At 41.2% G+C, this 26,130-nt stretch overlaps 1 protein-coding gene across 1 annotated transcript; it reads right to left on the reverse strand.

The window, feature by feature from the left end:
- Positions 1-8,807: 8,807 nt before the first annotated feature.
- On the reverse strand, positions 8,808-25,667 carry CRYBA4 (crystallin beta A4). Its single transcript, XM_069214683.1, has 6 exons — positions 25,569-25,667; positions 20,063-20,113; positions 15,900-16,018; positions 12,476-12,617; positions 11,144-11,286; positions 8,808-9,036 (listed from the first exon to the last, which is right to left on the reverse strand). Exons 2-6 carry the CDS (start codon positions 20,099-20,101, stop codon positions 8,889-8,891), a joined length of 591 nt encoding a protein of 196 aa, XP_069070784.1. The 5' UTR covers positions 20,102-20,113; positions 25,569-25,667; the 3' UTR covers positions 8,808-8,888.
- Positions 25,668-26,130: the final 463 nt, after the last annotated feature.

Genomic DNA, 26,130 nt, shown 5'->3' on the forward strand with positions numbered 1-26,130 from the left:
ACTAGGTGCAGTACTCACCGTGATCATCGCCGCCGCCTTTTGTATTCCTGGTAGATGATGAGGTAGACCAGCATGGGCAGGACCTGCAGCTCGGGCTCCATGGCGTCCTGGTTCTTAGTTTGTGTTGAGCGGTGAGTGGTTTCCCTTTCAAGTCCTGTTTCCGCCGTGCTTTTGATGGCATTGGTACCGCCCCAGAAAATCTGGCGGATATTCGGGTTGTGATGTGGTGGGTGGTACATTGTCTTCCGCCTGTCTGTTGGCAGTTACCGCTGCGGTGTTTGTTGCTACTGCCGTGGCTGTCAGAGTGTTAAAGTGGCTGTCTGTGTTGGCGGTTTCCGCCGTGGTCGTAATCCCATTTTTTTTACCGCCGGCCTGTTGGCGGTATTACCGCCGCTTTAACTCCGACCGCCAGGGTTGTAATGAGGGCCTTAGTTTCTCATAATTTCCCTACGCATTCCTACATATTTGTAGAATATTAGTACAGTCTTTAACCATCCCTAGTTGTATTACTGTGATCATTGACATTCCGAATGTTATGGTTGAGAGTGCACCTTTCCAATTCAAATTGCTATGGGGAATCGGACAGTTTATCCCAGAACCCCTGTTCTTTCAATACTGAATTATGGTAACTCTCTCTTAACTGATCTGTGAAAAGAATATTCCACACCACTGACTGAATTGCTAGAGATGCTGACTTGCTTCTCATGTGAGGATACAAAATGATCTCATCACTCTATTTTACAAATGCTCTGTCTTTCCATTGATACTAGACACTCTAAAAGATGGCCTGTACCACTCAGAAAGTCTTACATCTAAGACCTCCTCTCTATCTGAAAAATAAAGAACATATTTACTATTTTTTCACACAAAGCAGTGAAATAAAAGAGCTGTGTTGTGTGAAAGGAAGAGAGTAGAAATATACTCCACATTTCAAAGATATGAGGTATGTCTGCTCTCTCCTTGCACTGGTGCACTGTGTGCTCCTATCACTGATGCAGGCACTCTTGTACCTTGCTCCTTAGGTGACTGCGCTAGGGGGAGGATTGTTTTTGTGCAGTAAGAGATACTTCCTTGCACAAAAATAATGCAAAGAGTAAATGACGAGGAGGAAAAAATAGATGTGTCTGCTCATTACACCATCTTTTGGAGATGTACCAATTAGACACAATCCCAGTTTACAGAACTTTGTTAATATGGAATTGAGTCAAATCCCTGATGGGATGCATGGGAATGCCCCTGCTACACTTATGGAACACCTCCCAGCTCAGAATGTAATGTAATGCAGCCCAAGCAGCTGTGTTGCATTAAATTATTTTACAAACCCATGCAAAGCAGTGCAAATCGCTCCTTGCATGGCTTTGTAGATATTACTGAAGCCGTTGCACTGTCCATGCGACACCTTGAGCAATGCAAGGACAACTCAAATTGTTAGCAAATCTGGGTTCTAAATTTACAACATCTGGGAAACAACAGTCTCTTTGCAGCTCTAAATATCTGCTCTTGGAACCTCTGATATTCATAATAATTAGTCCATCAATGCTCAGTCATATTCAGGAACTGCGAGTATTTTCTCATCATACACGTTAAAAAAAACACTTCCCATCTAACATTCAAATAGGATATTCTCTTTTCGCCTTGAAAGACATTCATAAACTGATAATAACAGTACTTGACCAGTGCCAGTTACTCCCTCTCTTTTCCTTTAAACCATTGTTGCTTCTCCTAACCTATCTTATACCTCTTCTTCATTCCAATTAGCACCTAATCTTGATCTAGCCGTTTTTGCCAAGGACTTTGCATCTTCTCTACATGCACACCTGTTTTCTGTTCCTCGCTCAACGGTTGTTCTACATTCCTCACAACTCCTTTCCATATTTGTGCTCAAGTCCTCACCTCAGAACAAACTCAAGACGATTTTTCCAAGTACTTGTTCATGTTCCCTCTTACATTATCCATTTCACTCTGCACACATTTTGGACATTTAAGTTTAACTTTGTGTTTGCAACTGTGCCCGTGTACATATGTATGTATGGATTTTTCCTTTATCTATGTATTCATGTAAAGCTTGCCAATGATAAAGTGATCTATTTTTTGTGGTTTCACCCAGCTTATGAAACAGGTATGAAACCCTTAGGTGAACCCAGAAAGCTATATATTTTGACTTGGTTGCTAACGGTTTTCAATAAAGGAATACGGAAAAACTGAAAATGTGACATTTTCATCTATAATTTTTTGCCCATATGGCAGATTTACAAAGGTTTTATACTGCGACCTTTGATAGACCCGTCGCATTGCAGGATTATAGAGTGTTCTCCGTACAAAAACATGACACTCTGCAGCTTATATTGATTTTTCATTGTGTACCTACCATGCAACAATTCACATAGAAAATGTCAATGACATAAAATTGTATATGAAGGAAACCTATATTTTTTAGATGTGCCCAAGATACTGAGTGTAGGAATCATAGTTATTTGTACAACTCTGAATTTGGAGTAACCCATAGTTTATTGATTTAGAGGGCATTTGGCAAAATGTGTTTTGCGAACTGGCTTACATTTAGAAGCCAAAAATCAAGAGAATTTCAATTGATAGTAATGAATGTTCTACTATTCCATAGTCCCACACTTCTTCCAATAACAAGCCTTAACAAAGCCAATAGGTCTTGCCAATGTCACAGCTACTGGCTTAGTCAATGTCTTTTAGCCATGTTGTACAGAAGCATGGCTGAAAGAAAAAAAAAGTAACTTTTTTCATAGTGTTGTAATGTAGCACTTCGTTATATTTTCATAACTCTCAGCCATGCAACATGGCTAAAAGTTATGGGAAAAGTTTTATGACAGTGTGGTTGGAAGGGGCTAAAACAGCATGAAAAGTGAGGGGATGATAGCGGGTAAAGCTGCAAGAGCAACTGGGGTGGTGGGAGGGGATAAAGAAGCACCAACAATGGGGTTCGGGCAGATAAAGCAACACAACCTACTGGTAGTTGGAAAATGAACAAAGAAACATGAACAACAGGCGGGTGAAGACGGTATAAAGGATTATGAACAACAGGTAGGTGTGAGGGGGCTAAATAAATGTAAATAATATGTGGGTGAGGTAGATAGAGAAACATGAATGATGGTTGGGTGCTGAGGATACAGAAATATGAACAACAATAAAGACAAACTAACAGCAATAAAAAAGGAACAACATGAAGAAACACAAACAACCCTAAAGCTCAGGAAGACAAGGGTTCCATGATTATACAGGGAGCTATCTCAAAGAGGAACTCTCAAGATGGGTGTTAGGTTTAGCCCTTTGTGTCACCGAGTGTGCATGAAGGGGAAAAGACCTGACCAAGATGGCTTCCTCCTTCACTCCAGAAGCAGATCTGTGTTCAAGGCTACTGTATATTGCTTTCCAATGAGTGTTAAGCAATCTGTTTTACCCAAACCTGTCATTCTGCTGCTGCACCTTTAGCCTTGTTTTGCCGTGTTTGGTGGTTTTAAGGACAAATGCTTTACATTTGTTTGTAGCCCAATATCAGAGGCATAGGGTTGTATAGTTGTGCTAGATGCAGCTTGAAAGACAAGTGCTGCAGTACACAAAAAAAGAGCAGGACAGCTACCACAGACCCTCTTTGTGGTAGGTGATATCAATTGGGTCAATATGCTTCCTAATTTACGGTGATTAAAACGACCAACATCATTGCAGGACTTCAGTTCCCAGTGTGAGTTACAGACAGGGTGGACACTTTTTGCATGTGACTTTACCTCCAACACAACTGGTGCTGCACACACCTCAGCATGAATGTTACTGTAGCTACGTCAGGAAAGTGTTGTCAAGTGACAGAGTATGGGTGCATCAGAATATGTGTTTTTACAGTCAAAATCCTCCCCAGTTTTCATGTTTGAAAAGAGCATGTGCTATAATCAGTATATGTGTCCCTGTGTAAACAGATCTGAGTATAATGCAGACTCTACAAACTCGTAACCAGGAGAAAAACATGTTGGCAGAATACTATATCTTCTGGTGACAGCGACAGCATGTATATATATAGGACATCATGAAGGCACACGAACGATCAAGTGGGGGAAGGGGATAAAGAAACACAACAATGGAAACAGTACCTGAATCACAGCATTGGTGACCTACAGAGGCACAAATGGAACAAAACAGAACGAAACTACAATAACAGAACTAGCAGTATGACTGGCCTGTGGAATTCTCTCATGAAGACAGGGTGAAGACGTGGCACACAAAGCTCCTCTTGGAGACCAAGGAGCTTTTTTAGTGTGGGATTAAAAACAGTACATCAGTGGAAGCCAACATTTCTTCATCCTGAATATGTGAAACCTTGCCCTGGTTATCACACCTAAGAAACTTGAGTGTATGGAAAACAAGACAATTGTTTCCTCTATGTATGAAAAAAATACTATGCTGGTCACAAAAAGGTATTTGAGAGGTGACCTCACTCATAACGTATTGTGGCATGCTTCATCATAGGCAACCTCTCACACTGGGGTAGGACAGTGCCACTCTGACTGAGTCAACCAAACAAGTTTGGGAGTTCTTAGATATTATTCTTCAGGACAAATTTGTGGGTCCAGATACAAACCTAAAGATTAAAATTAACCAGAGTTATACCGAAAGGAAATTCCTTTATTTAAGGGTACCCGTGGTATTGGTTGAAGTCAAAGTGGTGGTCTTGAGGTAGAGTATAATGATTAACCTAACCACTAAAAATATCAACATGTTTCAACATACACTTGGTGGCAGAAATTGGTCAAAAGGTCTTTGTAAGGGTAACAAGAACTTCCTAGCTACATTGCACATGCAGTACATTCAGATAAGTTGAGCGACTTTTCTCATACCGGCGGGGTGTCCATTTATCTAGGTTGTTTAACTACAGGCTTCTTGGATCAGTAAGGGGTGGCGTCTCCTCTGTAGTCACACATTTGCCAAGTGCTAGACTCCATCATCTTTGACCTAGCGAAGCCCCAGCAACTGCCATTTCATTGACCTTGTGCCTGATGAGTGAAGGAGGTCCTGTGGACACCGGGGGCAGATTTAACATTGTTCTGTGTTGCCTTTGCACCATGCAAGGTGAAGTAGGGTGATGTGAAGCCTAGAATCAGATTTAACAAGCCACGCAAGGCCACCCTGCATGGCCCTGGTTGGTAAATCTTGTGCAATGCAAGACATTGCAAGTCGCTGCCTTGCTGCATGGTGGAGTCATTTTATATGTAGAGTGTGGGTCTTCTCACACATGTACCCATACATTCTGCCGCATTCCCAGATTTACCAACAGAGGTAGACCTGGGGATGTGTTAGAATTGTACACCTTTCCACTTGAGGCGAAAGAAGGAGAAATATCTTTATTTATCCTCAAGGTTTCCACTTTGTATGTCTGCTACATTCTGCAGCACACTTAGAAAGAGAAAATTGCCTGTATGGATTGTTTTTGTGCAGGAAGGTATTCCTACCTACGCAAAAACAATCCTGCCTGTAACACAGCCACCATTTCACCATGACGCAAGGAAACCTATGTTGGCTCTAGACTGCACCGTACACCAGCGCAAGGAGAGGACAGGAATACACAATATAATAGTATATACAGCACAATCCTGCCCTCTCCCTTTCACACTGCACAGTGCAGCAATTTGTCTTGCTGTGATTTGTTGTGTGGAAAATTTATAAATATGGGCCTGGAGGTTGAGGTGCTACAGAGGCCTCCAAGCAACCTGTTGCAAGTGTACATTTTGCTATGTTGTAACATATTTGTAGGCTGGAGTCCAACATTCATTTTCTGAAAGTTTGTGGAGTTTTGGAGCACCATGTGAGAAGTTAGAATTTTATGTTAAATTGTGTAACTTTTTTTTTATTTGTGGGATAGAGTGCAAACATTTGACAAGTGAGAAACCACCTCCGTGGCCACATTTTACAAGTTTTTTGCTGACTGTAGGTTTTGACTATTAAATCCTCTGCTACTCTAGGATAATAGAAAATGGATTTCTGGCTTTAAGGGATCCTTTCTTCACATACCTTCTAGTCTTGCCCCACTGAATATTTTGGCAGCCTGAGAAACCATCACCTGTTACCAGGTCGCTCTTCCTCATGGTTCAGATGTGTTGGGTGAGATCTCGGTCACCTGCACCCCATAGACTACCATTTTATTTCAAATGTTTTTCCAATGGAAACTCTGTTTGCAATTGTTCCTGAACCATCGAATTATCTTCATTTTTGCACCATTTTACACATTATGTTTTTCTCTCTTCAGCTAACGTGCATTATTTATTTCTAAACTGTTAGGTTCTGCTACTGTTACTGATGTACTACATGCATTCTTCTCTTTTGAAAGCCAGCCTACCATGAGTGGCACAGATGTTCCTCACAGAAACCAGCTGATGCATTAAGACACAGATTGTTTTGGCATAGTTAGAATTCAACCATAGCTACTTCAAGACTATGGCCTCTTATCTACGGAGCTTAACAGTCCACTTTCCCACAATGAACATCTTACCTCAACTAATTAAAGCAGGCGGTTTGAGGGAGCTTTTGCTATCTAGTTCTTCTAGGTCTCATCGTACTCAATAGCAATATTTTGTCTAATATTACTGTATAACATGATCCACAATTATGAGACATTGCTGGGTCAAACAAGTGTAATATTGTACTTAATTTCACTGGCCAACTAAATCTGGTTTCTTTTCGGTGAGAGCCACGGACCTGACATACCTAGTAGCAAAGACAAAATGGCTTGATGTATAGTCTTTTGCTAAGATATTGTGTGGAGGTTGGTTTGTATTTTATCATTACAGTTGATTATCCCTACCATGAACTGCTCCTCCACATGTTATTATACATCACTGACAAAGAAAAGAGCTACGGCTGCCTATATATGGTCTGTCCACCACACCCAGCAAATAGGAGTAACAAGAACCACTTTATACAACGACTTGCTATTGCCAAGGTGTATTTACCCTGGTAGATGTCAAAGTGCCATGAATCACCATATGGCTCTGACATTTTATTCAGAGTCTCTACTTTGCAACTAAAAAAATAGTGGTCTTTGTTGAAGAAAGTCTTGGACCGATGTACATCCTGGCACACCTTTCCATAGTGCACTCTGCGGTGTATTAGGAAATATCTTGGGATCTAAACTTGTTTGTACCCTGTTGCAATAGCAAGTTAAAAAAATAACTCCATTGTTGTCTTTACATTAGAAGTAGCTGCCAGGTCAAAATATCTCCTATGACAAGGACATTTTAGTTAAGTTTCCACAAAACAAGCACAAATATTTTTTGAAAATTCCTAGGAAACTTTGTTATGAATATTTTACCATATCTACAATATAGTAAAAAAAAAAGTCTGAGTAACCTGGAAATTGTTTTAAGTCACTTAGGCCTATATTTATGAAAAACGACACACAACTGTGTTAGCACAGTTGAGGGTCAAACAAATTACCGCTGCATAATGACGTTTCTCAGTGGCATGGCTGCGCCATATTTATTAAATGGCGCATGATGGTGCTAAGAAACGGCTAGTTGGTGATGGACGGTGATACAAAAAATCACACTAGTGGGCCACAAATTACGGTAGACTGATTAGAGGCAAAAATTCTGCCACTAGTCAGCCTACCGTCATTTTTCGGTCACACGAGCAGCCAAAAAATGACGCCTGTCCAAGAATAGACAGAAGTACAACAACCACAATGTCCAACACAGGGGACCACTGTCCCCAGGGCAACCCCAACAGCACCAGTGCCAGCCAGGGCGCCTCAAGTAGCAAAGTGGCATGTGTCTCCTTTCAACTTCAAGTGTCTAAAAAAAACAGCAAGTGTACAGCCTTTATGTTCTGCCTGGGGCCTTGCCCTGTGCTTGGGAAGGACCGCACAGGCTGGAGAAAATTGGGGAGTGGTAGAGGAGCAAGCTTGTGAATAAAGACAGTCTCATGAAACAACTTCTCAGCTATGTAGTATCTCCGGCATGGAGCGTACTGCGTCATTTATCCAATAAACCTACTATCACCTAACAAGGCATTGACACTGAACCTGTGAGAGAGTAGGAGTCTACAGAGAACAATTGCAAAAAGGTTCTGAGTTACTTGTAGGAAGTCATAGTAGGAAGTCATAGTAGGAAGGTGGGAGAAAGATGGCGATTACCAAACCTGAATTATCAGCTATTAGGGCTGGAAAAAACAAGTTACACTTGAAAATACAGAGGGAATTTGTAGTATGTATAGTTTTAAGGACGCACTCTTTTAACTCTCGCATGCCTTTGCACATTGGCAAGCCATTTAACATGGGAATAAAATGAGAAAAATGGTGGAATATTGATATAAAACAGGGGGGAGGAGGTTTTGGGGCCCAATCATAAAGGTATGTAACTTATTTAGAAGCGTACTCTGTAGTAGTGTTGCACATACCCCTAAATGCTTTTGTCAATCGGCTTCAAAATGACTGGACGATTCTGAGATTTTGTAGTGTGGTTACATTTTAAGTTTACCAGGCAGGGCGAGAACTCCTCACATAGCAAGATAAATCTTTCCTATCTTTTTATACCAAGTTCTTTCCTCCGCCTGCGGATTAGCCGCGGTTGTAGGCTTACCATTGACTTACAGTTTGTGAATACAAAAAAAGTAAACTTGTAAGTTTGCCTTTGTTAAACAGGCCCAGAGTGTGCTCGAATTTAACTCTACAGCTACTATCAACGTGTTTACTGGCGAGTTTATGGTCGTCCCAGATTTTACAACCCACTGCCCACACCATAGTTCTGCAAACAATCACGAGTATTTTAAACATAATAAACCGTGCACACACCAGATAGGGTGAAAAAGAAAAGAAAGAATCTTTATTGCGCTGATCGTCTGTGTTTGCATCACGTTAAAATGCCCGGGAGCCGCCGTTACTGCTGGATCCTGCGGATGGACTGCACTTGGAAGGTCTGTGCATGGGAACCCCACTCTCTCCAGTGTTTGTACTCTCCCGAGTGACGGTCACATTCCAGGATGTACTGGAAACCGCGGTAGCCGGGATACTGGTAGCACACCCAGCTGCAGGAAGGAAAACAAACCCACGCCTCAGTCAAAAAACACAGAACCGGTAAAGGATCAGACAAACTTAGCTCCTGGGGAAGGATCTGAGCTGCGGTGAAACCACGCGAGGGCACAGTTAGTGCATCACAGCCCCGGCAATCGTCTATAAACACAAAAAAACAGACGCCAACGTACGCACAAATGAAGACAGTGGTAAAAAAAGACTTTTGTGTGAATAAATCAGTATCAGCCCTGACAGGTTTCCCTGGTCCCTGATGAAGTACTGCTCCAGTCCAAATGTTTTTTTTTTTTAATCTAAACTCTGCAATTTGTAGGCTTACTCTTGTTTATGCCATTATAAAACAGGACTAAAAGTCCCAGAATTCAACGGTAAAAAAAACATATACTTGAGTAGTATATCACGCATGTACCTGTGAAACTTGGCAGCTGTGCAGTATAGTGCTTTGTGACGGAGCTCGGTGAGTTTAAGGATTGATGCTGCGGACTGTGTGGATCAGCAAGGCACAGATTTAAATCCCTGTGGCCAATATGTGTAGATGTTTTTTAGTCTGGACCTTAATTCACTACAATACCAAAGGCATCGAGGGTACCTTCGCACACATTTTACAACCTCCTCTCCCCCTGCCCATGACATCACGTGTTAGATCCCTTCTGACACCCGTCCTCCGGCAGCAGTGTGATATTTGCTGCTAAGGCACTAGAGGGAGGTCAGGGAATGAAATCTGCAGACCGGCAGAGGTTTCTTAGAGCCCTGATAACTTCCTGTTTCTTTCGCTGCCTCCATCACCACTGAGGCCAAGGTTTATAGGGCAGTGACACACGTCCCACTTTGGAAAGCAAGACATAGCTGCTACCCTGTCCACCCCTAATTGTCTTGATTCCTGGAGCTGCAGTTTATGCATGCTTCTGTTACTGCTATAAAACATTTTTTAAAACTTCTGAGCAATTCATAATAGAATACCCGTGCAAAACCTACAAATAATGTCCTTATTATGCGACATAAATTATGCTGCTAATTTTTCAAAATGCAGATATGACTTCTTGTCCAACACTGGTCCCAGAAGACCTGATCCATGCAAGGTTTTTTGTGTAACCTCTGACTACTATCCAACCTTATAGGTGTGATTATCATGTGCTACTCTAACAAACAAGACAATGGATGGAATACTGGAATTAATCCTGGTCACTGTTGATCTCTTAGGGGCTCATTCCAGTTTATTGTTTTTCACACACTATGGCACTCTTCACAGATACCTGCCACATACAAATCATTCCTGTCCTCTTCGATAGGCTGGTCTGTGTATAGAGTAGCATAGTGTACAATTCTACCCTGAGTCATGCCAGAAGGTGAGATTCATTGAAGCATTCCTTCCATCATTTTGTAGTTTGTTGCAGAAGGTGCCCTAAGTGCGATGGGTATGCCTAGACTTGGGATCATGTCTTTACTGTGCCACAGGACACAAGCTATACCTCACTGATGATACCTTAGTAGGCATAACTGGTCTGGGGCTACTTGTGTTAACTTCTGGAGGGGGCCAGGCCTGGAAGTAGGGGCGATCACCAGTGGCTGAGATTAAATCAATCGTTCTTTGCATCACCTTGTTGTATGTTGCATCCCGGACACTACTCAGCCCATTCTCATATGAAAAGAAGCTTAAATAAGATGTGTTTAACCTTAGCACATGAAGAGCAGTTATCCAAATACACTTAAAAGCCACCTACTTGGGAAACATCAGGTAGTTGCATATAAAACAGAGTACCATTATTCATTTTTTGACAGTGTCCACTTGAGACATTTTTTAAATAACTGTTTTTTTCCCATTCTACATAAAATTTCGTTTGAAAAAGTAAGATGTTTGGTCAGTTTTTCCCAAATTCTGAACAGTAGGTTCAGCCTGGCTTCTGCATTCATTTTTTGTGAAATCGAATTTTCACCTGATTGTCTTTGCTTTATTTTGGGTCCTCCAGATTCTTTTTAGGCTAAATAGCACATCATAGTTATATATAGAGTTCTGGCTGTATTGCATTGATTGAGGTTCCGTTTTGCAAAGAAGTGAATGAAGATGGACTGTTATAAAACTGTATCACTTCACCATATACTCACCCGCCAGAATGAACCCGGAAGGAGCCAACTTCATTATTGCACCAGCCCATGGCCTGCAGAGAAGGGTAGTCGTCACTCAGCTCTCCCTTCTTTCCTAAGAAGTTCTCACGCTCATAGATGCTCATCTTGCATTCGCGGTGGTTCTGCATGAAAACAGAAGTAGGTGACATTTGAACTAAAAGCCTATTTCAGTTCCCTTTTTTAAAATCTCATGCACATTCTTGTCTGCTGCTAGCAAAAACCAAAGGTTCAAATATCACTGCTTAATTTGTAAAAAAAAAAAGTGCAGAGGCTCAAGGTTTTAGGAACCTTACACTAGTGCTGTCGTCATCTGTGGCTGCTGTACACTAAAGCTGTCTAGTCTTTATTCCACTTCATGCCTCTTTCTGCCGTTGCTCCACACTTCTGGTCTCTTTGTCTCACTCTTGCAGGTTCTCTTTCATCTCTGCTTTCTCCCTTCTTCTATCTTTCTTTTTATCCTTCTCCCTCCCTTTTTGTCTTTCTCTCTCTTGCTTTGGATCAGTCTGATGATAAAAAAAAGGCCCTAGTCCAGTAGCAGCACCAAGAGATTTACTTTAACTGGTGTTGTTCCTAGAAATGTACCCAATTAAACATTAATTTTTCACAATGTTATTGTATTTCTGACCCTAGTACTGCTCAAGCTGACTGAGCATACATGGTGTGTGGTAGTTAATATCTGCCTCACTATGAGTTACCGCATTTCGTACTGGTCAGTAAATGTGGTACCATGAGATAAATTGATATTTTGTTTATGTTGCCCCTTCATTCCTTGTTAGGCCTGCCAACAAGGAAGCAACTTAATAGCAAACAAGGCGTTTGAGTTTTAGAGAAGTATTCAACAGCAGGAAGCCAACTGGGCTCACTGGTAGCTCATTACACCTTCATCTTAAAGGGTTAGCCAAACCACCCCACATGATTACAAGAGTTTCTGGTTGTGGTCTTCCCGAGTGGTGTTTCCACACCTGCCCTTAGCTTCTGCTGTTTCAGTCACAATTTCTACCTGCTTAAAGCATATGGAATGTATGAGAGGAAAAAAGAGTCCGGGGTTCTGCATGGGATAAATGTCCCAGAAATTCCGGGCGCACATGCTGTTCCCCTTTCTGGGACCTCATACTTGTATCAGTCAGTAAATACGGCGGTAATACAAACCAGTGATGGTAATACCTGGCCCAGCATTACCACTCCGTTTTACCAACTGACCGGCAGTGAGGCCCATGGTCATTGGTCGTCTCGACAGCAGCTTCTTGTCTTATTTGAGATTAATTGATGATTTCACTCTTCACCTAAGCCGCTCATTGGATCATGACTTACAGCACAGGCGACTGGTCGGAAAGACGTCATCCTCTCAACATGGTAGGCATTGCTGCCGCTCCAGGCCTCCCAGCGCGGGTATTCTCCTCGCTCCAGAATGAACTGCTGCCCCTGGAAGCCGGCGTGCTCGTAGCCAACCCACCTGCCAAAAGATTCAAAAGACAAGTGAAGAGGTCAAACGCAAATCCCAATGACGTCAAGCTCTTCACAAAAGCGCACACGTGTTAAGATGCCATTGTGTCAGGTATTAGCAAAACAAACTACAATAATACAGGATATAAGTGCGATAGCTCTTATAATCGACCTTGGACAGCGACCATAATAGCAATTAGATGATCCGCAGCTAAAAAGAGTGTATTGTTTACTAAGACTACAGGAGATGACAAGGGCACTCGAGGACAGGACGCGCCTCTACTGGCCAGTGGAGTAACGAAACTTGAGGGGGCCCCACTGCAAAGTACATGGAGGGGCCCCTCACCGGACTAAGTCAGGAGCTTTCAAGCCAGGGTATTTGGCTGAGGGGGGGGGGGGGGCACCGAGCTCCAGGGGGACCCTCAGCCAAGAACCCTGGCTTGAGAACTCCGCGCCGCGGTGGCAACGTAGATAATGTTACGCCACGGGTTGTACCTTGCCTCTAGCTAGCATAATAGAAATCATGAAACATATCATGGGGGCCTGCAGAGTAAATTATGACTACATAAAACGACACTGATATTTTGCGTGCTTCTCTCACGCGTTTTCATCTATCATCCTTCTAGGCGCTGCAAACCAAGACAAAAGCATCCCTCTAGCAATACACCCCTACACTTCCCACACAGGATCACAACCAGTGCTTTAAATGGACCGATACTGTCCAGTACTGAGTACCGGCACTTTTTTATTTTGAGAGGGAGAGTACCTGCACTTCTCAAGAAAAACGTAATACTTTCCATCGGAGAGTACCGGCACTTCTCAGAAACAAGCAGGGACTCTGATACAGAGTACCTGCACTTCTATTTTTCAATTTCAAGCTCTGATCACAACAAATGCAACACTGGCAACCACGCATTCCCCCACGGTGCAGCGTCCTACCCGTCTGAAAATGCAGGTCAGTGCTCAACGTAGGGTTTCAGGCGCTGTATAAATGGTGCAGTTTAGTACACGATGTACGACTATCCTCCTGAAAAGACTGACAACAGGATGTGTGAAGTGTCACATGAAGCACCAGAAAGCTGCAGCTAAAACCACAAAATGGTTCTTATTCATATCTTTTCCCCAAAATGCACTCTAATAGTGACAACGCTATTTATTTTCATCCCGAGAACAGTATGTTTGATCCTGAATACATTTCTTCATTATAACCTTCCAAAGTTAGAAGATTAATTAAGAAAAGTAACGTGCCCCTAAGAAAGACATAGCACACGCTGCTGTTTTCCAAGAAACCAGGCGCTTCAGGGGCTTAGCTTTAAGTGGTTCAGCAGGTGCAGTCGTACCGGGGCATAGAGGCTCAAGTAGTCCACTGAACACTAATTACCTCTGTATTTTATAACTCAAACAGCAGCCGGGGGTGGGGGAGGCAGATCTGTATGTGCACCAGAACCCATGACACACTGGCGAGGTACTGCGGGGCTGGATGAATATAGAGGTCAACCCCTACAAAAGTGTGGTTCACGTTCAAGGAGTACAGTGGTTGGGAACTTGGAGCCCCCGGGGTAGGGGTACTCTGTCCAGAACAACACTAGAGAAGTCGTGCATGCAACAAGCAGCAAGAGACTGTGGCATATCTGTAGGTCTCGTGCCAGGGCAGTGCGCAGAGGAGCCCCCCTGGAGCTTGGGGGCTCCCCGCACTGTGGGGGCTGCGGGGGCCACTGCTCCTGGCACTGATAAATGCCAGCTTTAATAATGCTTGATTATGACACAGGTTTGCACAGACACTTTCGAGATAAGGATTCTATAACAAAAGAGCTATTTGTCAAAGCTTTAAACATTTATCACTTTGTTTGTTTAGCTTTTAGTGAAAAGTTTACCTAGAATTTAGTGCCAGTGACAAAGAGAATGGTGTAGTGTGAGCCAACACCAAGTATCACCTCACGTGCCACCTCTAAAGGGAGCAAGTAGGAACAGTTTAGTATTAATTAGTGGGTGTACCATCTAGTCTCAGTACAAGGTCAACTCACAAAAAACTTGTCTATGATGGCTACTCCTAAAAGAATTAAGTAAGTGGAGTAAAGTGAGGATGCAGAAAGGGTGAGAAGAAAATTGGTACAGTGGCTTTTTTGCAATTTTAGTTACTTACGTGCTTTGGAGACAGAATATTTTGATCACAAGATTCTGATTCATATATTCAACTTGGTGGCAGAGCTACACCTGGAACTACAGGTGGTTGGGTATTCCAAAGTTTTAAGTTTGTTATTGTAATAAATAATTTTTATTCCCAAATGACGAGCTGAGGGATGTTTTTTGGGAATGTTGGGAACACCCACAGAGCCAGAAGGCTGTTTGCACATCTTCAATTTGTTTCTATCCTACATGCATGAATTAAACTTTTCCTAAAAAGGTTAGAGAAAGTGTACTGGTGGTGTTGGGCGGTGTGTGTGGGGGGGGGGGGGGGGGGGGAGGGGGAGTCCTCCTTAAAACCGTCACAAAACCTTAGTTTACTTGGGGCTAAAATAAAAAAACAGATATTACCCCATAGCCAAAAGTTTCATCTTTGGGCAAAAATAAAGAATATGTGCAAATGCACATTTCCTAAAACCATAAACCAGTGGAAGTGTTTACCTTTCCAAAATGTAGATTTATTTATTAGTTTGTATCAGCTCCATCTGCAAAGTTCAACAATCTAGCACTATGTAATGTTTTTTTTTTTTTTTTAATCTTGGTAGGAACATTTTTTAGTACCAAATACAATGAGGATAATAATATATTTGGAGCTGAGGGTATATTTCATTGGGCCAACGAAAGTGAAGCATCTATCCTACAACATAACTGTGGAACGAGGTGCATACATTGCCAAGAAACAGTAGATACAATAATCATAAGTCATATGCTAGGTATTGTGATGGTCAGTCTACCTACCTCGTGCAATGCTGCAAGCTGACAGAGATTTGACATTTAAGCAAAATATTGCAAGGAGGGTTTTCAAGAAGTTCACAGTCAAAGGTGCACCAAAGGAAGCACTTGTAGGAGGTGGAAGAAGCAAAATAAAAGTAGAGGTACTTCCCACGGTGACATATCTGTAGGGTTTTGGCTCAAATGGTTCTGTAAGAGTTTAGTGGATGTGAGGCAGATAGGGCCAGTGAAATGCAAAATTATAGGTTATGTCAGCGTTGTGTCAGTTTAGCTATGTTTCTTACCGAAAATAAATAATGGCATAAACGTATGTATGTGAATTCACACTCTGCACGGATGACAATTTCACCCAACATAATGCTGAAGCAGTACTCACGCGCCACTCTCAATCTTGAAGGAGCGGACGGTTTCAAATCCAGAGTCCATAACATTGGAGCATTCAGCAGTGAACTCGTGCCTGCGGCCCTGGAAGCACTCTTCATCCCAAACAACAATCTAGAAAAATATTATATTGGATAATGTTGGTATTGATCCACTAATGTAGGTATCCGCCATTTCATTAAAACTGTCTTCCACGTTAGAAATATTTTACATGTACTGTTGGTAATGCATTTAAACTTAGTTTCAGGTAGGGCTATTGTTTAATTGAATTTCCTTTATTTCCAGATTTCCAAATCTACATATTAATGGTTGGTGTACTTGTGGGTTTGATGTTCTGATGTTTTGGGTACTTGGGGATGGATTCACAAAAATATTATAAATCTGCCTCTGTAAGCTTCATTCTATGTCTGGAGTAGATTTACTTTGTTTGAAATTCCCAGTGGTTTCTAGGAGTTCTTGTAGAACGTTCCAATTGTTGGAGTTTTCCTAGGAGTACTCATGAAAATCCTTTTGCAAATTCCATTTCTGCATTGCTAACTTTTTCCTTTCTGTGAGGAGAATATTTCCTCAGAGAGAAATTTCTTCCCCAGCATCCCAGACAATTGTGTGGGTACTCCCATTGCCACCCAGTAATCTGAGTTACTCTTGCCCTTGACATGTGTAATCTTATGCTGCTTCAGACTTGCAAACTTAAAAAATCTTTTCATGAAGTGAGAAGAGGGCAGCAGTGGCTCACAGGGTTTTGTTGGGGTGGGGTGGTGCAGGTGGTGCGGGTGGGGGACTGAGGAGCAGGGGAGCGACGATTTCATTAAAAAAATAATATTTTAAATCACTTACCTGCTTCTCCGCAGCAGTACCGCTCCTCTCCCGTCACTGCAGGCAGGCACAGGCTCCCAGCCTGCCCTGCGGCCAATTTTGACGCTGCTCAAAGAAGCATTAGGATTGGCTGAGAGTGCCCAGCCATGGCACTCCCAGGCAGACTGGGAGCCTGCGCATGGGCTGGAGAGAGCCTACTGCGCATGTATGATCGGCCAGCCCGAGACGGCCGACCAAACATAAATGCACAGTGAGGGGAGTGCACAGTGCACTCCCCTAATCTCGTCATCCCCAATGTCCCACCCCTTTAACAAATGAAATGATAATAAACATGGTTTATTATCGTTTTGTTTGCTAAAGGATTTGAGGCAGCTGCTGCTTGTGGGGGAGGGTGACACTCCTCTGCCCTAATGGAGGAGCCACAATTGGAGGAGGGTTGGTGGGTCTGGTGAGGTGATGGGGCCTCAAGACTCATACTGTATGACCAGTTGTGGAGACCCCCACTTGTGCAGGGCCCCTGGAGAGTGGATGTGGCTCTGTGCCAGCACTGTTCACAAGACACACCTAGCTCCCTAGTCCCTTAAACATAACAGAAGATACATTTTTCGGAGCCTGCCATCGATGCCTTAGGAGGTTGCAAAACCCCAATGGACACTAAGCAGGTGAAGCTTCCTCATGCAAGCTCAAAACTCATTCTCAGTATGGGGTGCCCCATCAGGTGTCTGTGTGAAGGGAGCCGATATTGTGTGACACAGATTGGGACCCTGTGAGTTGCCAAGTCTGCTGCTTCCAGGATGGGAATAGGCAACAAAAAAATTTGTGAAGTCATAAACTCACGTTTTTAGGTGTGCACTAACTTTCCACACAATTCTGCTAGCCTAGAAGGCCCACTCACTGCCTTTGGGTGAAGATTTACCCACATAAAAATCTCACAAAAATCAACGTGTATCTATTTTTTTTTCTGTGTAGAAAGCCACTTATCTGTCTCATAAAGTCTTGTGTAAGTAAAAAAAACACATGTAAATCGCTTTGTGACTTAGGGCCAGATGTAGGAAAGAAGCAAATTGCGACTTGCAATTTGTGAGTCCGTGCGACTCGCAAATTGCAAGTCGCAATTTGCTATGCAGAAAGGTGTCTCAGACACCTTCTGCGAGTTGCTGTGGGGTCGCAAAGACCCACCTCATTAAATATTAATGAGGTGGGTCGCAGTTTGGACCCCATAGCGACTCAGGGCACTCACGGGGATGGAGGCCTGCTGTAGTCAGCAGACCTCCATGTCCGTGACTGCTTTTAAATAAAGCAGTTTTTTTTTTCCCAAGTGTAGTCCGTTTTCCTTAAAGGAAAACGAGCTGCACTTAGAAAAAAAAAACGAAACCTTTTGTTTCGGATTTTTTCAGGGCTGGTAGTGGTCCCTTGGACCACTACCTGCTCTGAAAAAATAATCTGGGGTCCGGTCACAAAGGGGAAGGGGTCCCATGGGGACCCCTTCCCGTTTGCGAGTGGGTTACCATCCACTTCAAGTGGAATGGAATTGCATACCACTGCGACTCGCAAATAGGAAGGGAACACCCCTTCCTATTTGCGACTCGGAAATGCATTTTGCGAGTCGGTTCCGACTCGCAAAATGCATTTCTACATAGCAAACACGCATTTGCGACTCGCAAACGGCGATTTTCGCCGTTTGCGACTCGCAAAGTGTTTGCTACATCTGGCCCATAGGCCCTAGATTTGTAAAGATGTCTAATTTAGTTTTTTGTACTCTCACTTGAGACATCTAAAGCAGTTCACCAAGCAAGAATGAAAACCAGAGTCTGTCATTCATATCTTTGTTTCACACATCAGGCAAAAAAGTGAAGATCTCCAGATTTATTTGTTGACTGCAGTAATTGCAGCAACAAAGTAACATATGAGTGTAACTAAACAGCATAAATAGGAGATATTAGCTGTGTGTAAATAGATGAATGCCTCTATATTTGTCTGAATCTCAAAAAAGCCTTTCTTATGTTCCACCTCAACGAGTATTTCTGTTTCCTACAATACTTTCTATTTGGTACTGTAATTGGAATATTTTCATTCATTAAAAAATATATAGTGCCCTCTATCCCATATGTGAATTTAAACCATGTATGGAAATAATGCTGGTTTTGCCTTGCTATGGATGTTAACAGTAGAAGGTGGGAAATTAAGGAGTTGGGACATTTCATATTTTGATGCATATCAAGAGAAATGACTACTCTAACCGAGGTGCATTCGAAAAGGTTCCGACTTGAATTACTTGAAATGCAATGTTGGGTTTAGTGTAAGACATTTTGAGGTACACCTTTAAAGACCAGATTTTCTAAGTGGTTTGACTATAATGTATAACTAAACAATTACGGCACCCAACAATATTATATTTATTCTATACCCAAGATGATATCAGAAAAGATAATCCATGTGGATCTTTTCTTTGCAATTGAAAATACTGCAAATTTTCCATCCTAGCCCTGTCCTCTTCCATGAGAGAGAAATCTAGGTGGCAATTGCATGTAGAATCTGCAATCGATTCTCAGGCATTACATTTTGGCTCTCTTATGACACACATCCTTTCGATACTTAGGTGTCTGAATATTCTACTCACGTACAACTGTCAGGCATTTGGTTTTTACTTGAGCAAATCAGTTTTTAGCTGATATGTTTGGTTTGGAGTTATAATGGCCATATTGGGGCATTTATCATGTTGAAGTCAACAAAATATGTATTAGGAGAGATAACAATACAGAGGAAACCTATGATGGATCCATGAGGAATTGTTATATTTATCATGATCAATATTTGATTCTCTTTCCACATGACGTTGGTATAAATCATATCTGTAAATCCTGTTAAAAGTCTTAACATTGTGTGTAAATTGCACTAGCAATGCTCTGTAAACAATTCTTTTGTAATCACATACAAAATTGGAATAAACCTTGTAAGAATGGAAAAAGTGGATTACACAGACTGCAGTGGTGCCACTGCGATTCTTTATGTTAATGATTTTAACTAACATGAATTGCACTACTGTTGATATAATTCTGCTTCAACATTTGCACCAATATTTGGAGCCCTCAACTGGGGCAAAATGTTTTTATGCACTGGTCAGTAGGTGTAAATGTTGTTTTTGCATATGGACTAGTGCAATCTATATAATTGGGAAATGGCAGTGTAAAATTGCAATAGAGAAACCAATGTAATGTGACTCAATGGCTCAGTAGCGTTAATACTATTAAAAAAAAAAATCTTTAAATAAATCTCGTATTTGTGATTGATAATATGCATTTCTGGCATTATGGACCTCACTTCAAATACTTAATCTCTTACCTTCCAGTGGCCAGCAAACTTGGTACATTGTTGCGTCATGATGTCTCTTCGCTAAAACAGAGATACAACAAAATATACTGAAACATCATTCCACTGTTTACATTGGTGATTAATAAACATTTCTGAATAACCATATACATTTTCTCAGTATTGCAATATTTTAATGTTAATAGTGGTTTCTATTGATACACAAAGATGTGGGTGGGTTACATACATTTTGAGATATTCCATCAGTTTTTTGTTCAGTCGATTTTGTGTTGGGGATGTGCTCTGACCCATTTCTGCACCGTTTTATATTTATGGTGGGTGAATTGTCAGTGGTGATTTGCAAAGTTTAACAACTTATACCTTTGAAGTAAAGTTCTGTATGCCAACCTTTGACCTTCTTGATGTTTATTTCGAATATGGAGTCGCCATTCTGAATAACATTATTAATAATATTGAATTGAAAACCGAACTTCAAACTCTTCCAAACTAAGGGCCTGATTTAGAGTTTGGAGGATGAGTTACTCTGTCACAAACATTGTGGAGATCCCACCGCCATATTACAAGTGTAATATATCCAAAGGCAACTGTAATATGGTCCCCAGCATATCCGTCATGTTTGTGCCAGTATAACGCATCCACCATACTCTAAATCAGGCAATAAATGCATTCAAAGTCAAAGCCAAATGGCACCTCAGAAGTACCCGCGCAAATTATATCCTGACAATTTATGCACCACAAATAGAGTGTGGTACAAACGGGGCGAAGCATCACTTCAGCATCATGCTGCAGAGACACATATTTTGCCCCACTCAGTGCAGTCTATGCAGTCTGGCCACAATATGTTAATTTGTTGTGGGTTTGATTTTATGTCTGGCTTGACAGTGCAGCTGTTGCAATCAATATGTTAACACAGAGGGGAGAGATAGCCTTACAATCTCAATAATGAAAATATTAATTAATCATTGGATATAGTTTTACTCCAAATCAACTTTTTATTTTCCTTTTACTTGGATGTTTTTTCTTGTATCACTCACATATGCACACAACATAAAAAAATAATAATTTTACACACCATAACAAAAACACTTATATACATATACTACAACATATACTTAATAGAGTCATTAAAAAACACAAACAACTTTTTTCCACACTTTTCCTTTTTTAGTTCATAATCAAATCTAATACTGAGCCCTTTTTTGAGGTAAGCAGTGTATTGGAAAGAGGTAGTCCATATTTCTAGTACCAACTGTAATAGGATATTACTTGGTTTTGTTATTTATGTGGTACTCTTGCATTCTTCCTTTTATTTTATAATTAACTTGATGCTCCTCCTTATTGTGGTTGACGCGTTGACGCGTTTTGGCCTTGTGGATTAGGGCCTACTCAGGACGTGAGAAAAAGTGTCTACATATACAATGTAACACAAATTTACTCATGTTGTTTAAACAGAGCCATAACTGACAATGCCACCAGAATCCAAAGGATTCTGTTCACCAGAAAACCTATGGGGCACCCAAACATCACATCCCTGTGCAATTACTTTCTTTAATTGATATTTCTCATTTTCTTAGTGAGATGGCATTTTATTTTCTTTATTTGATCACCCTTTGTGAACATGCTTTCGTGCTCCAAAATACCTTACTACTATATAGTCTCATGTTAAAACCCTATAAGTTTATGATCTATACAGTAAGCCTGATGTGGTTATTCTGAGAAGCTATGTTGAAGGAAAGAGGCCTGATTGGTGCTTTGGAAAGGTTATGTTAGATTCTATTGGTTTGAACTGTTTATTATGAAAAGGGACAACAATGCCAATAGTCCTTACTTACCTATTTTGAAAAGCATGTGTTTAAGACATGAGACTCTTAAGGATGTATTTTATAACACTGCTGTAAGCATGTAGGAAGGTGTTCTGTTACTTGGAATCCAAATACAAATTACTGTAGTAGACAATGGTTTCAATGTTGATGACCCACTTGAACAAACCGTGGAGACAGAAGATTTGTCAGAAGATTTGTTCTTTGATAATCCTAATTAGGGCCTTGTAGGAGGGGTAGTTTTTTATTGTTTTGGCAACTGTAATTTTGACATATTTGTAATTCTATCACATTATACCTGTTGGTTGCCTGGTGGGAAAGCGAGGTGTGGGTAGATTATAGTGGCAGCCCAATGCTAAAGGCTATAAGCCTGAAAGTTATTGCACATGCCGTAAGTCTGATCTGTTTATTATGAAATATTATGACACAGACATTAGGTCAGAGTTATTATTATGTAACACATAGTTAATAGACCTTTAAGGGTGGAGTTTTATTGCACCTTGTTAAAGCCTGCAGAATTATTGTGTTCAATATAATCTCACATATTACTTGTGTAGGCAAATACTTTGGTGTTGATTACACTCTTCAAAAATATTAGGGGTAGAAGATTTGCACTGTAGTAAGTCATGTTAGAATCCCTTCAGAAGGCTTCACAGGGTAAGGTATCTGGCAGGATCCTGAAATAGCAATAACCATTACATCTAAACACACACACACATATGCACACAAGGACACTCGCACACATATACACACACACACACACAGCTTTGAGACAGCTCTCTTCTACCACTGGTTTGTATGAGTGTCATCTACACTCTGCTTCCATCCATGGACAGCATTCATCATAGGCTAATGGATGAACTCACTTCAGCCATTAGCTCTCTTGTACTGTAAGTGATGGTATTTGTCTTATCACATGTACATAACCGCCTGAAAAATGAGCAGTCCTCAGTGCCACAGCTGGTCGACCATTCCTTTAGTTTTCCAGCTTCTCCCTTTAAAAGTCCCCTTTCAATACTTTCCTCCTTCCCTTTTTATTTTAATTTTACAGTGCATACTGCAGCTCCCTAGACAGTGCTTATGGGTCACTTGTTTGTCATTTAATTCTTCTGCAGTGCTCCACATATTGCATCACCACTGCCACTAACCTAGGCGACCATTATGGATTTTTATTGACCACATTCTGTATGTTTTACCATTGTAAAACGATGATACACTATGTACATAATTATTGCAAGATGGCTACTCCCTGCTATATTTAACTTGTTTCATTATTGCAAACATATGCCTGCCATGTTTAGGTGGCAGAACAATGTGGAGGGTTAAAATATAAATTAATACGGTATTGATTGCATGTAAAAATCCTGTGCTCTCTGTGATTACATTTCAGAGAATGGGCGCCCATGAGTAAGACTCTAGCGCTTTTTCCCTTTTTTCAGTATACTACAGCTCTGCCTCTTTGTTTATGTTTTTTTTTGTGAAAAATCTATGAAGAGAAAGAGTAGCAATCTGATTTCTGAGCAGTATGTAACGATTTTCCAGTAGTGCATTACACATACTTCCAATGATGCTTTACACACTGTAGTGCGCAGCATCATGGAAAAGCCAAGCAGACATATGCCTTACCTGTAACAACAAACTTGGACACTTTCATAATACCTGCACATGTTCCGTGCATTTATCAGACATTTTGCTAAAATCAACAAAAGCAGAACACCTAGTCATAAAGAGTAGATATTCGATTATGTTTTAGCTTTGGAATGAAAAACCCTCAGTCTGAACTACTCTGCAGTGTATTTTACAGCCACAAAAAAGTGAAATTTACGGCTGTAAATATTGAACCCAGATTCAAATACTCAGGGAAGCACATACACAACGCCATTTTAGGTGTAAACCTACTTTCATAATCAAAATGGATACTTATAAGGCTTCAAATAGTCACAAAAGATTACCCAAAATAAATAAATGCAATTATTGCTTCATAATTGTATACTACAACTGTGCACAATTAACCAGAAGTAAATCCCCACACAAGGGATGAAGAGTGAGAGTCCCAAGACGTGCTTCATCTTGAGATTTTAGGAATGCCCTCAAATTGAGTTCGTTGGTATTTCACGAACTCCTATCTGAACTTTTCGCACTCTGAAATGGTCGGTGAGTTGCTCCAGCAATGGGCTGGAGTAAATCCATACATAGGGTGTGGAGGGCAATGTAACATGCCCACACATTGTGGGGTTATAGAAGAAGGGATTTTTCCACTGTGAAAACTCTTCTGCGTTTGAAGAAAATAAAGTGGTGCACGTCCCCACCCCACCCCTAATGAACCCTGCGTTAAATTCTGCTTCAGGGAAAGAGCAACATCTAAAATATATCACATGGCAAGTATGTGTGGAATGCTACGACTGGCACAGCATTCCAGAGATCTCCGACTGCCGAGTTGTGTGACGAACTGTATATCTGCACCATGCGAAGGAGCACTTTTAAGGGGGTAGCTGTGAATCGGACACGGGACGTGCACGGTTTTCTGGCCGCAGCTCTTTTTCTTTTCCTAGAAGAAATGTCTTAGACTTGCCTATAATCACATTTCTATTCCGCTTTCCAGTATGGGAATACTCATAGGAGATCTTTATTTTGAAATTGCTGTCTATTAAAGTTATTTTCCAAAAGAGGTTGTGAACCTTCTTAACTCAGGTGAGAGAGGCCAGCCTGTTTTGCTAAGCCTAATCTTCTTATTAGTATTGGATATATATATGCATATATGCAAGATTATTGAAGACACGCAAAATATGTTGGAGTGAAGTACAGCAAAACAGGCTGGCCTCTCTCACCTGAGTTAAGAAGGTTCACAACCTCTTTTGGAAAATATATAATACAATACCTTATTTAAAAAAGTGAAGTGTAGTTCTCAACCTATTTTTCTACTTTTATCATTTTTATATTTTTACTCTTGCTGGATTTTCTTTCAGAAAGAAAAGTTTATATTTTTCCCCTATTAAATATTATTCCGATGAGGTTCCATGCAAGACCACGCAAAGGATGCAAAATTAAGCCAAGACCTGATGTTTAATTCATATGTGGGGGGGGAATCTGTTCATTATTGGTCCTTGACAAGTCAGTGTGTTCTAGATTTTCAAGAAAGCTTTACAAGATTAGTGTATGTAAAATTAAACCAGGTTGGAACAATATACATTAGTTATTGTGTAAATCTTTCACTGATCTTTTATCCCAACATTGTGCAACGCTTTCCTGCTGGAACTCTGCACAAGGCGCTGTTAGAAACAAGAATGGACGCCTATGATCTGGGACAGGATAGCTGCACTTTCTTGTTTATCAAGGGACAGTGCCAACACCTCCCAGCAATGTGTAGTCAAGGTGTGATTAAGTGCCGCCATTTGCACAAGTAAACGATTTTACAGAAGACCACGCTTGCTTCTCTATTTCTATTCTAATGACCGTGAAAAACGTTTGCGTTTTGCTTTTATTGTGGCACGAGGAGCCACATTTTGAGAACTTCTCTTTACCTACTTTTTCAAAAACCTTCATACAGTAGAAATTAAGTTATGCCGCACCCTTTTGAACAGGCCTTCGTAAAATGCAGTTTTTAGAGAGCTGTGAAGATAATAGAGGTTACCAACACGGAGTTAAAGAAAGTTTTGAAAATAATGTTTTTTTACCCCAGAAGAAAATACCGGTCTTACCTTGAGAACGACCAGCTAAAGTCTGCTGAATGGAACGTGCCCTGTTCCCTACCCTGAATTGCTGGGTTTTTATAGCCTCCAGGAAGAGAGGCAGCTACTAAAAGTCCTGGCTCAGCACACGAGCGCAGGCCTCTTTCACTAGTTTTGTTTTAGAACAATGAGGGTGATCTATAGAGCTGGGGGTAACGCATAGAAATGCAAGCACATCAGCTTCAAAGTTACATGTCGTGCATTCTGCCTAATTTTTTTGACACGTTTGTGTTTTTAACCCTAAGCCAAACTTTAGGTATGCGATGTTCCGAGAATAAAGGAACACCTGTTTTCCAATGGCAATTTGATTTCCTGCGACTCCTCACAACACAAAATGTACATGCTGCCATTGATGTTACATCACTGAAGTCATAGGGATTGTGAAAAATCCAGGAGTCACACTAGGGAAAAGTGTAGCAATTGCACTCAGCTGGAGAGTGGTAAGGGTGTAGTATGTAGCCGATGGTGCTTTTTGGAGCACTTTGTCGCAAATGTATTACTGAACCATGGTGTGGTAGCACACTGTCATTTG

The sequence above is a fragment of the Pleurodeles waltl genome, chromosome 11 (assembly GCF_031143425.1).
Source record: "Pleurodeles waltl isolate 20211129_DDA chromosome 11, aPleWal1.hap1.20221129, whole genome shotgun sequence".
In the NCBI taxonomy this organism is placed as follows: domain Eukaryota; kingdom Metazoa; phylum Chordata; class Amphibia; order Caudata; family Salamandridae; genus Pleurodeles; species Pleurodeles waltl.

Bases quoted from the DNA above. Each gene is read 5' to 3' on its own strand.
- CRYBA4 (XM_069214683.1), bottom strand. From the start codon at position 20,101: ATGACGCAACAATGTACCAAGTTTGCTGGCCACTGGAAG. The intron at 16,019-20,062 runs GTAAGAGATTAA...ATATTTTTCTAG, and splicing joins AGTTTGCTGGCCACTGGAAG to ATTGTTGTTTGGGATGAAGA. The intron at 12,618-15,899 runs GTGAGTACTGCT...ATCTTTTGGCAG, and splicing joins TTCAAGATTGAGAGTGGCGC to GTGGGTTGGCTACGAGCACG.